This window comes from Phaenicophaeus curvirostris, chromosome 5, assembly GCF_032191515.1.
Source record: "Phaenicophaeus curvirostris isolate KB17595 chromosome 5, BPBGC_Pcur_1.0, whole genome shotgun sequence".
NCBI classification, from domain to species: Eukaryota; Metazoa; Chordata; class Aves; order Cuculiformes; family Cuculidae; genus Phaenicophaeus; species Phaenicophaeus curvirostris.
The window spans coordinates 19,483,886-19,494,010 of record NC_091396.1 but is presented as its reverse complement, the minus strand read 5'-3'; the positions used below and the strand labels follow the sequence as shown (position 1 = coordinate 19,494,010).

Below are 10,125 nucleotides of genomic sequence, written 5' to 3'. Positions count from 1 at the left end.
CTAGAAGAAACAGTGAAAGACAATTTAATTTTTATGGTATTCTAGGTACCATTGCCAGAGTGACTTTAAATCGCTTTTGTACTAAACAGAAATTTCAAGTTAATTGAACGCAGGGATTCAAGTAACAAATTATCTTACTACTAACAGTATAGAAGAAAGAACCGTGATTAGTAAACCCTGCTGGATACTTGCAGTGTGAGAAGTCAAGAGATGCCAGAACTAAATCAGAGAGGTGAAGATCAATAGTTCTTTAATCAATGGTGGATTACAGTGGGATTTATTCTGCTGAAAACAGCAAGGGCAGATAAATTCCCTACTGAGATTAATTACTGGGAAGGCTGGATGCAAACAGAGGAATGCAGTTATCTTTGTGACAACTCTTAAGTGGTGAGAAGAAGTGGGAGTACAGATCTATTGCCTGAGTCTCTGCTGGTAACCAATGACACCCTCATCAACTTTCCAGCACCTTCCCAGCACCTCTTTGTTCCTTAGAAGAAACTGCCTTGATGCCTGTGTATTTCTACAAACACAAATATTGTAAACCAAAAAGCAGGGACACCATTTCAGGAGGGGTTTTTCTGGCGTTGCTTTTAAACTTACAGGTTGTTACAGCTTTTTGGTTCATAAAAATTCTGTATTATGGAGCTGAAAGCACCAATGTGTACAGCTGAAGAATGACAGCTTAATGCACAAAGATGCTGATCACATTCACAGCACCTACTTAAGCCAAGGGGCTGTCAGAGCTCTGGGGTTCTCTCTTTCGGGAATATCCATGTAATTAATTTCATTTCAATTACAGTCATGTTGCTAAATGTTACAGTTTCCACAAACTAACTACTAACGCATCACGCACTAGCGCTAAACACTGTAAACTGAGACACTATGTAGGCTAAGCAGAAGAGAGAAAGCACAAAGCATTTCTTGTAACAAAACCAATTTAGAAACAAGTCATAAATTGAAATTACTGACTTTGAACTACTTAAAGAATTTACTAACATGAAAAAACAGAACTAACAGCATAGCTTGTCAGTGTTTGATTTTCAAGTTGAGGAAAAGATGTCAAATTAATCTCCTCCTTGACATTTTATGTTCACTTACCTTAGGAGAAGACTACAAGACACAAAGAAAGGGTCCAGCAGATATTAAATTCGCTGGACATAATCTGATGGATTTATTTGTTCATTTTGGTTATTACCAGTAATTGTTTGAGAGGTCATTGTCTTAAACTTTGATCAGATGCACTAACTTGTCTGTTTTATTTCTTGTAGAAATCATTTCAGAAAGTATTTTCAACTCTAACAGCAGCCCAGCTACGTTGGTCTATTTTCAATTACTCTGAATTCAGAAACTTTAAACAAATTTCTGTTTGGTTTTGTGGAGGTTTTTTTCCTCTGAATTTTATCAGATACCAACAATCACATCTGTGTTGCAAATCAGCAAAGGTTCTTTATTGGGAAAAATTCAAGTTTAATACAGATATCACATTAATTACAAAAAAAAGTTTTTAAAATCACCTCTCCGGGATACTCAAAGATGGTGGAGTCTCCATGAAGCAAATAAAGTCTCTTATTTTAAAGCAGGTCATAAAAATAATCCAGTCCTTGTCCCAGTTCCCAGATGGATATTCCAGTGCCCAATTCTTTTGCAAGCTCTAAGCGCAACTGGATGGACTAAGACAAAGACACATAAAGCAATTACCTTTTAGTCAGACACATTTGATGGTCCATGTTGTTATTTCTTCATGTCATTCTAAGACATTTTAAAAAACATCTATCCTTGAACCAGACACAAAAAAACCCCCTAGCCTGTATTTCAAATACTCTCTGGTTAACAAGCATTTATTCAGTAAGAAACATATACTTGCACTAGTTAATTCAATGACCTAATAAAAGATAACCAGCTAAATAGACAAAATGCCACAGAAATAAATCAGATTTATGAACTGTGCAAAGGACTAGTCTAATTTAGGCTATCATTTCACAATGTACAGAATTTCTAACTCTTCTCAGAAATGTCTCAGGGGTAAAATAAAACTTCATCACTAAGGACAATTAAAACAACTTGTCAAACGCCATCAAGATCTCTCACCTACCCTTGCCTTCTCCCAGGACAGAGTCACAATTCCCATTATCACAATTCTATTTTAAAAAGATTCTGAGAGAGTAATATTTAAAGGTATCCCTATTTGACCTCCAGCCATTGATTTAAAGTTAGTTTAGCCATTGGTTTAAAAGTGAAACTGCCACAATTCAAGTGCTGCGTATGTTTCATTCAGATGATAAAAATAACCGGTTTTCAATCTTTTATTTTCAAATTTTCTTCCTTTGAAATGCAGCACTGCAATGCTTAAACTGCTTACACCAGGGATGTGCTTAAACCTCATTTCCATAGAAAACAGAACAAAGTATCAAAGCATCATTAACAGAATCACTGGGCCTGGCATCCATGACTGCATGACTGTTTTTAACTAATCATGAACAAACAAATTTTGAGCAACCTGCCAGTAATTATTATATTAAAATTGGGAAGAAACACACTTTTCATGGGATAATAAAATTAGGTGTTTGCCAACAATCTTGATCACCATTCTGTGAACAACTCTTTGATTTGTCCCAATATACAAATCTGAAAATATTTCATTACAAGTTTGTTGAAACAGGAAAGAAAACCCTTTTCCGTAAATTCACCAACCACCACAGGTAAGTATCTGTTAGAGAAGAAGTAATGAAAGAAATGTATGGGAATGAGTGCTGCTAACCTGGTTAGTACTGACAATAGCAAGGTGAAATCCAAAAAAACCATAGCATAACAACGTGCAGCACAATCTACCTTTTCTCTGATAGGTTCGCAATGAAACCTTCTAACACTCTAAGACAGGTACTACTAAGCAGGAACATAGTTAGGTGTGGTAATTAATATACTGTATGTGCTGCTACTTCCACCACTATTAGATTAATGAAGGAAAAAAGCCTTGTACTAACGGAACTTAAGAGAACAAGCCTGTTCAGAAAAACAAAACTTTGGGTCATGTCACACTAGTTTAACCACAAAAAATGTCTCTATTGTCTATAAATATGATATACATTCCCTACATAAGCAATTCCCTTCCAATATTAAAAGCCTACAGAGGCTTAACATCCTGCCTATAGCTTTGAGAAAATCTAAAGATGGCTTCCTAGGAACTAAGGCTGCAAGCAACCATATTAAGGAGATGAACTGTTTCTGTGCTTCCAGGAGAGCGTTCTTGAAAATTTCCCAGCATTCACCAGCTCCTTTATCTTCTAAGGAATCTTCCCACAGAATCACTCCCAAATGAGTTCTGAGTGAGCTGAAGTTTGCTCTTCTGAAATCTAAAAAAAATTTGTCTTAGTACTAAACCTCAGTGTGCTCCGCAGGATCCCAAACTCCACAATATTGTGATCACTGCAGCCAAGGCTATCACTAACCAAAATATTACAAAGCAGGTTTTCTTGGTTTATGAGTAGCAAATCCAGCAATGTCTCATTCCTGGTTGGCACATCTAACATTTATATGAGGAAGCAGTGCTCTATGCATTCCACAAATTGATAGATGTTGTGAACTGCTGTATTTTTCTTCCAACAAATGCCTGAATAGTTGAAGTCACCCAGAAGAACCAGGTTCTGTTAACCCAAAGCTTGCTTAAATGACCCTAATATTGCTTCATTGATCTGCTTGTGGTTTGGAGGTCAGCAGCAGCTGCCTACTGTAAAATCCTCCTTGGAGATGACCCCTTCGACCTTGTCCTACAGGCATTTGATAGGTCTTCAATAATCGTCATACAGTGCGACTCCTCCTCCTCTTCTTCCCTGCCTGTCTTAAGAAGGCCCTAAATCCATCCATCATGATCCTCCAGTCATGTTAATTGTCCCACCATGTTTCAGTTATTCCTATATCATAACTTCCTGCCTGAGGGCAGAGCTCCAGTTCCTTCTATTTGTTCCCCAAGGCTGAGTGCACACATACACTTGAGGTGGCTGGTCTGGTTCTCATCTTGCGAGGCAAATAAAGATCAGTTGTCACTGCACTGATTAGCCTGGTTTATTCTCCAGCTGGATGCAATGGCGTGAGCACTGGCCACTTTGTGCCCCATCCTCTGAGTCCTTCAGTTTAAAGCCTGCCTCACCAAGTTGGCCATCCTGCTGCCAAAGATTTCCTTGCATCTTCTGGACAGGCAGATCCTGTCCCTCCATAACAGGCTATAGTCCCATTGTCATAAAAGCCAAAACCCTTATGACGGCACCAGCCCACGGCACCAGAAGTTGATTTGCATTATATGTCTATTTCTGTCTTCACTCTTCCATTGTAAAATGGAAGAAAAGATAACTTGGGCACCAATACTCTTCACTTTTTCACTCCCAGGGCTTTCTAGGCTTCCTTGATTCTGCCCAGGTTCTGGCTTGTGGTGTTATTTGTGCCCACACAAGAGAGTAGCAATGGATAGTAGTCCGTTCTTTACAAGCTGTGGCACCCTTTCAGCAGTATCTCACACCTTAACTCCATCATACCTCTCATGACTCCCTCTCAGGCTGGCAAATGGGCGTCTCAATGCCCCTTAAACAGAGTGTCACCCACTAAAAGCACTTGTCGTTTATTTTGCAGTATCCACTGCATGCTGCTCCTTGCAGACCTTGATTGTGGGTGCCTACAGATGTTAGAACTTCCTATCTGTTTTTTTCGGAGGGGAGGGATTGAAGCAGAGTCCTGCTTTTGTGAGTCAGCAGTATTCACTGAAACAGAAAATGAAGGGAAACAGAACTAAAGAAAACAGGGTGTTGCAGGGTGACAGGGAGAATCAGGACTCCATTACAAAGGAAAGCAAAAGTTCCCCAAGTTTACTGCCAATACGATCAGAAGGAAAATGTCTTCAGGCTCTTGTCCGACAATCAGCATTTCTGTTAGCACATGAACTATGCACTTGAATAGATCCTCTCAGAGCACTGGTTTGCCTTGGTGAGTCTTATCTTTAGACACGGCTAATCTTCAAAGATTCCAAAACCCCATTATGCACAAGATGACAGAAAAAAACCAATCTTCTTGTTTAGGCAGCTGAAGCTTTGAATCATAATAACTACATGAGGGTAAACTCCCCAAAACCTAAACACAGTTCTGCATTTTCTGTAGTTTCTCAATAATGAAATAAGTCAATTAAACATCTCTTTCCTCTTACAGCCATCTGACCTGAAAAAATGGCACTTACCTTCAGTGTTGGGTAGAAGACAGCATGTTTTCCTCCTTTATTTCTGCAAAACAGTAAAACCAAATAGTCACAATAGCTTTGATAGATTCCCATAGGATTTTTATCTGAGGCTTGAATTCAAACCCAAGCATTCCTTCCCACAAAAAGGAAACATAGACAATGCTGAAGAAAACTATTGTTCTTATTTTGAAGAAGATATTGCTATTAAAAATGAGGTATGTATGTTCAGTATGTATGCCAGTACGTTCAGCACATGAGCTATAATCAAAAGCCCATACCGAAGACAGATACTGCTTGCCATTTAGTAGCTCATATCTTTGAGATTTCTTGCCTAGTGTCCATCCCACTATGGATGCCGAGGCACTCTGTCTTTGAAATCAAGACACTTTTGCCATCAACTTCCATGCTTGCACCTTCGTTACTCATTCTACTGAGGGCAGGGTAGGGCCAAAATCTTCTGTACTTCTCTTCCTTTTCTACTGCACATAAGAACTTCAACTCCTGCCCCTTTTTTTGCTGTAGATAAAAACATACCACAGTACGTAAACTCAAAGTGGTGGGGAAAGAAAAGCCACTAAGAGAAGGTATGTAAGATATCTAAAAGGCAATTATGCAACCATGGTACTGTCCTGAAGGTATCAGTTCCAGGAGTATTTGTCAGAAAGGTCCTCCCAACAAAACCATCCTACTTAAATGGGCTTTGACAATGCTTGTAGCTGGAAAGTTAGAAAGTTCAAAACGTGACTGCATAGAGTCAAAGACCTGATAAAGGAGTCTTTGCACAGCATCATGCAACAATTACAGTAACGAAAATCCCCAGTTATCTAAAGGATTCCTTAACAGGCTTCAGGATAAGGCCTTTCAAATCATCTAAAGATCACAGAACAGTTTCCTAAATAACGTTTGGGAAGAAATCAGGTAACTTTTTCCAACTGGAGTTGGCCAAGGGGTTATTTTTACATTTTTCTTTCTGATTCTCTTTCCCACCCCACTGAGGGGAAGGAGTGAATGGACAGCCACACGGTACTTTGTTGCTGGCTGGAGCTAAACCACAACACTTATTTACCCCATGCCAGTGTGCTTGAAAGAGGACAACTCATAAAAGAGATGAAAAGGCTGACAGTGAAAATACAGGATCCAAGAACAGATCTCACAACAGAGATGTGTTTTGATATAGATTTAAGCAAATACACTGAGATATCTTGTTAAAACTGGATTATAAACATGTCAGATTGCAAAAGACAGGTACTAAATATCCATCTGAAAAAGATGAAGACATTTGGCTGTCAGATGCAGACTGTGAAAGATTTTCCCCAATTCCCCAAATTACCATCTTTCAGGTTAAATTAAACACTAGCTTTATAAAATATACAGACAGGGCAAGCTACACTGGGCACAGATACCAAGGCTGCATTTTAAACCCCTAATAATGAGAAGGATGAGTTATAAGTGGTCTCACAGCACCACTTGATCAGTTAGAGTAGGAGTAAATGATAAGTGCATGAACAGATCAAGTAGGCATTGCTCCTAAAATCTCCCAGCTTACTTAAACACATACTTACCTGTAAAGTGCATTGGGACAAGCACTCAGAGACAACAGATTTCTGTAACTATCTGTAATAGTTAGTCTCTGCCTGCTACATGAAAATCATTAGCTGTGCTTTGCTTTAAGATTGATGATTTAATTTCTTAGCAACTGCAGAAACACAAAATTTCCAGGTGAAATGCTTCACCAGTGAAGCATATTTCAGGCTTGGATGCCATCTCCTTAAAATGTAACTGAACATTTGCAAACCAAAGTGGTATCTGGAAAAGAGTTCCCTTAAATAATGCCTCCCTGCAGCTGGCTGAACCACTGCAGGCATGCTGAGCAACAAGGCCACCTGCCAAGCACAGTGCAGCACAAGAAGTTTAGAGTGACTTTCAGATCCAGTATGCTTTATGCATCAAAATTCCCCCAGAAAGCCTACAAACAGGCATCTCCAAAGATTTGCTTTCAAAAGTAAATGCTGTGATACTACTGACAAGCTACCCCTTTCCCACACATTCCGTTTACAAGGAGACATTCAGGAAATGCGTTCCAGAAATGAATCCCAGAAGCATGCCATTCAAGCAGAACCCTCAGATTTACTCTGTTCGGAGCAAATTTTCATCCAGCAGCCATTGTGTCTCCAGCTGGACTCTCCATTAAAAATCAGTGAAACAAAGCTTTTAATTTATTGCTCTTTAGTTAATATGAAAAAACTTGTGATTGTTTGGCACAAAATAATTTTACAGCAGGATACCAAAGAATTAAATATGAGGGAACACAGATCCAAGTCGTTTCATACAAACCATAAGGGTAAATAAGGTAAACATTTTTTTATTTGCAATAAGAAATATGTGTTGCTGAGAAGTCAGGAGAAAATTATAGACTGAAACAAACCTTGAAAATTAACCTAAATATATAATAGCAGGACATTTTTTTTCTTTTTTTTAAATACATTTAAAAATATTTAAATCAAGAAGGTATTTTGTAAATAACAAAGTAGTTCCATTTTTTTTCTTTGAGGCACCCTAAAATGTGTTTCAGTCTTGTTTTTAGTGGTGTGTCTTCTTCACTTTGAGTAATAAACAAGGCACAGTGTTTTGGAAGTAGTAGGATTTTGTTTGTATAATTTTACCATATTTTTGTATATTTGCATACAAAACCAGCAAATTATCACTGAAGCTTAATACGATGTTGCTGGGGGGTTGTTAAAAGCTGTTTTAAATAGAGTTTTTTTTCACAACATCAGGAATTGACTTGTCATTTCATGATGAAAGAGAGATGACAAAGGAAGTTATTACCCTTTCCCTTCACGTTCTCAGTCCTTTTCAAAGCTTTATGAGGAAGCCACTTGATATTATTCTCATTATCCCTCTCTACAGCCCATTCTGTTAAGTGGAAGCCTGTTGCTTGGCCAATCTTATCAGTAGGACTTGTAAGACCAGGTTCTTGTTCCACAGATTTTTCTCAGAACTATTTTTGGCCCAGTTATTGGTAATCACCCACCAGTTCACAGGACTAATCTCAAAGCTGCTGATTAACTGACACTCAGCAGATAACTGACAGATAACTTCTGAGGATATGACTGATCAGACTTCTCTTCTAAAAACTGTTTTAGCTTATGTCATTTCATTAATCATCTGATTTACTTCTCTTGCCTGAAGCACTCTTTTTTTATGCTGCAGTTCAGTGTTGACATGCAGATCACAAACAGCAGAATTTCCATTTGCTGAATTGCATACTACAGTTAGCTGGTAATTCATTGTGTATTGGGCCATGCACAAAAATACTTGCAGAACAGTAAGCTAATAATTGTCACTCACTTTTTGTATTCAAAGTAGTGTTCAGCAATTTGTTCATCCCAGATAATTTTCGGTTTGTGCTCTTTCAAGGTTTCAATGTACCTACAAATTAGAAACATAGAAATGAAATTAACTTTTCTAAAAAGCAGTTACGAAATTACATTGCATAAATTTCTGAAAAAGCAGGTTTATAATGTTTAGATGTTGAACACTGTATCAAAGATATATTCTTGCTGACAACTAATTTCCTCAGCCACTTTAAAATTTGTTATGTTTGCATTTTTAAGCTTTTTTTTAAGCAGTGAATTAATTTTCATCAACTGACAAATCCATAAAGGTGCACGAAGGCCTAGAAGGTGCATGAAGATCTACAGTCTGATTCCTATACTCCATTGCACTGGAACTGAAGTCATCCCTAGGCTGTACCGAATTGTGTCCTCCAAGGCTAATCAATGCAATTCTTAATTATAAACCACTACTATGTGATTATAAAAGTTCCCTATAAAACACGCTTAGTTAATCTTCTAAAAATGAAATTACAAAAGAGCTTGTTGTCAAGGAAAAGTTACTGCTAAGTAACTGCATATGGATTTTCTCCACCATTAGGTTCTTGGCATTGTTCTTTTGCACGGGCATTTTGAATGAGGGATGACCAATCTCATGCTCCTTAACACAAAGGGAGGACAGAGTACTGCTTGTACCCAAAAAACTGCACAGGGAACACTTGTGGAATAGTCAGTATGCTATAAATTTGTGTTCTTGGTTAGCTCACAGTATAGTCTCAGTGTAGAGACAGCATCTCCTTGTGTCTGCATTTCTGACTGCACAACAGAAAAAATGCTGCTTGCTGCCTCGTGTAAGAAGACCAGATGGCAAGCAACCACCACCGATAACAGGCCACATGTGTGTCACAGAAATATGAGAAGTCTTTAGCACATGCTTCTCTGTCTCTTCTACATCTTTTAAACCTGCATCTTTGGCCAACAAGAAGGCTGAAACTTACTCAGCTGAAAACTTGCCTAACTAAACATTAGGGAGTCTATCTGGCCACAGGTCAAGCACCATGTTTCTTTTTTCTCCCCTTGGGGATTGTATCAGGAGTTTGAAATCAAAGCCTCATTATCAGTGCTCATATAAAGCTATCACAGGCAAACACAGTTTTTGCAAAATCTATCAAAACTATGTCTTCCACAACGTATAATTCTTCTAATAATTTCTCTGCTCATGACAGGAATTGCATGGAGAAATTTGCCTTCAAATAGTTTTATTTTCAAATAAGAAACTTCCATCTCCTATGTAAAAGATGTTATAACTGATTTCTATCAGCCACTCTCCTGACTCCATCAGTGCTGAAATGCCACCTTACTATACACCTCAAAAAAAAAGGAAAAAAAGTTTGTATTTCTCAGTGAGAAAAGATTTATTCTGTCCTTCCGTATTACTTTAAATGCAATTACAACATTCAGCACTGCAGAAAGTATCTTCTCTCTTTTGCTGTGGCTTGCTACTTCTAGCAGCTTTAAGAAAGATTTTCATTTTGTATTTAGGTCAAATAAATCCAAGCCAGGCATGCTGCG

At 38.1% G+C, this 10,125-nt stretch overlaps 1 protein-coding gene across 1 annotated transcript in view; it reads right to left on the bottom strand.

Moving 5' to 3' along the window:
• Window positions 1-1,423: 1,423 nt before the first annotated feature.
• CHID1 (chitinase domain containing 1) overlaps window positions 1,424-10,125 on the bottom strand; it is a 110,688-nt gene continuing 101,986 nt past the window's right edge. Inside the window, exons 10-12 of the mRNA XM_069857850.1 lie at window positions 8,570-8,650; window positions 5,219-5,261; window positions 1,424-1,670 (exon numbers count right to left, since the gene is read on the bottom strand). Of these exons, the coding sequence (XP_069713951.1) occupies window positions 1,572-1,670; window positions 5,219-5,261; window positions 8,570-8,650 (223 nt within the window). The 3' untranslated portion in view covers window positions 1,424-1,571. The remainder of the gene's footprint in view (window positions 1,671-5,218; window positions 5,262-8,569; window positions 8,651-10,125) is intronic.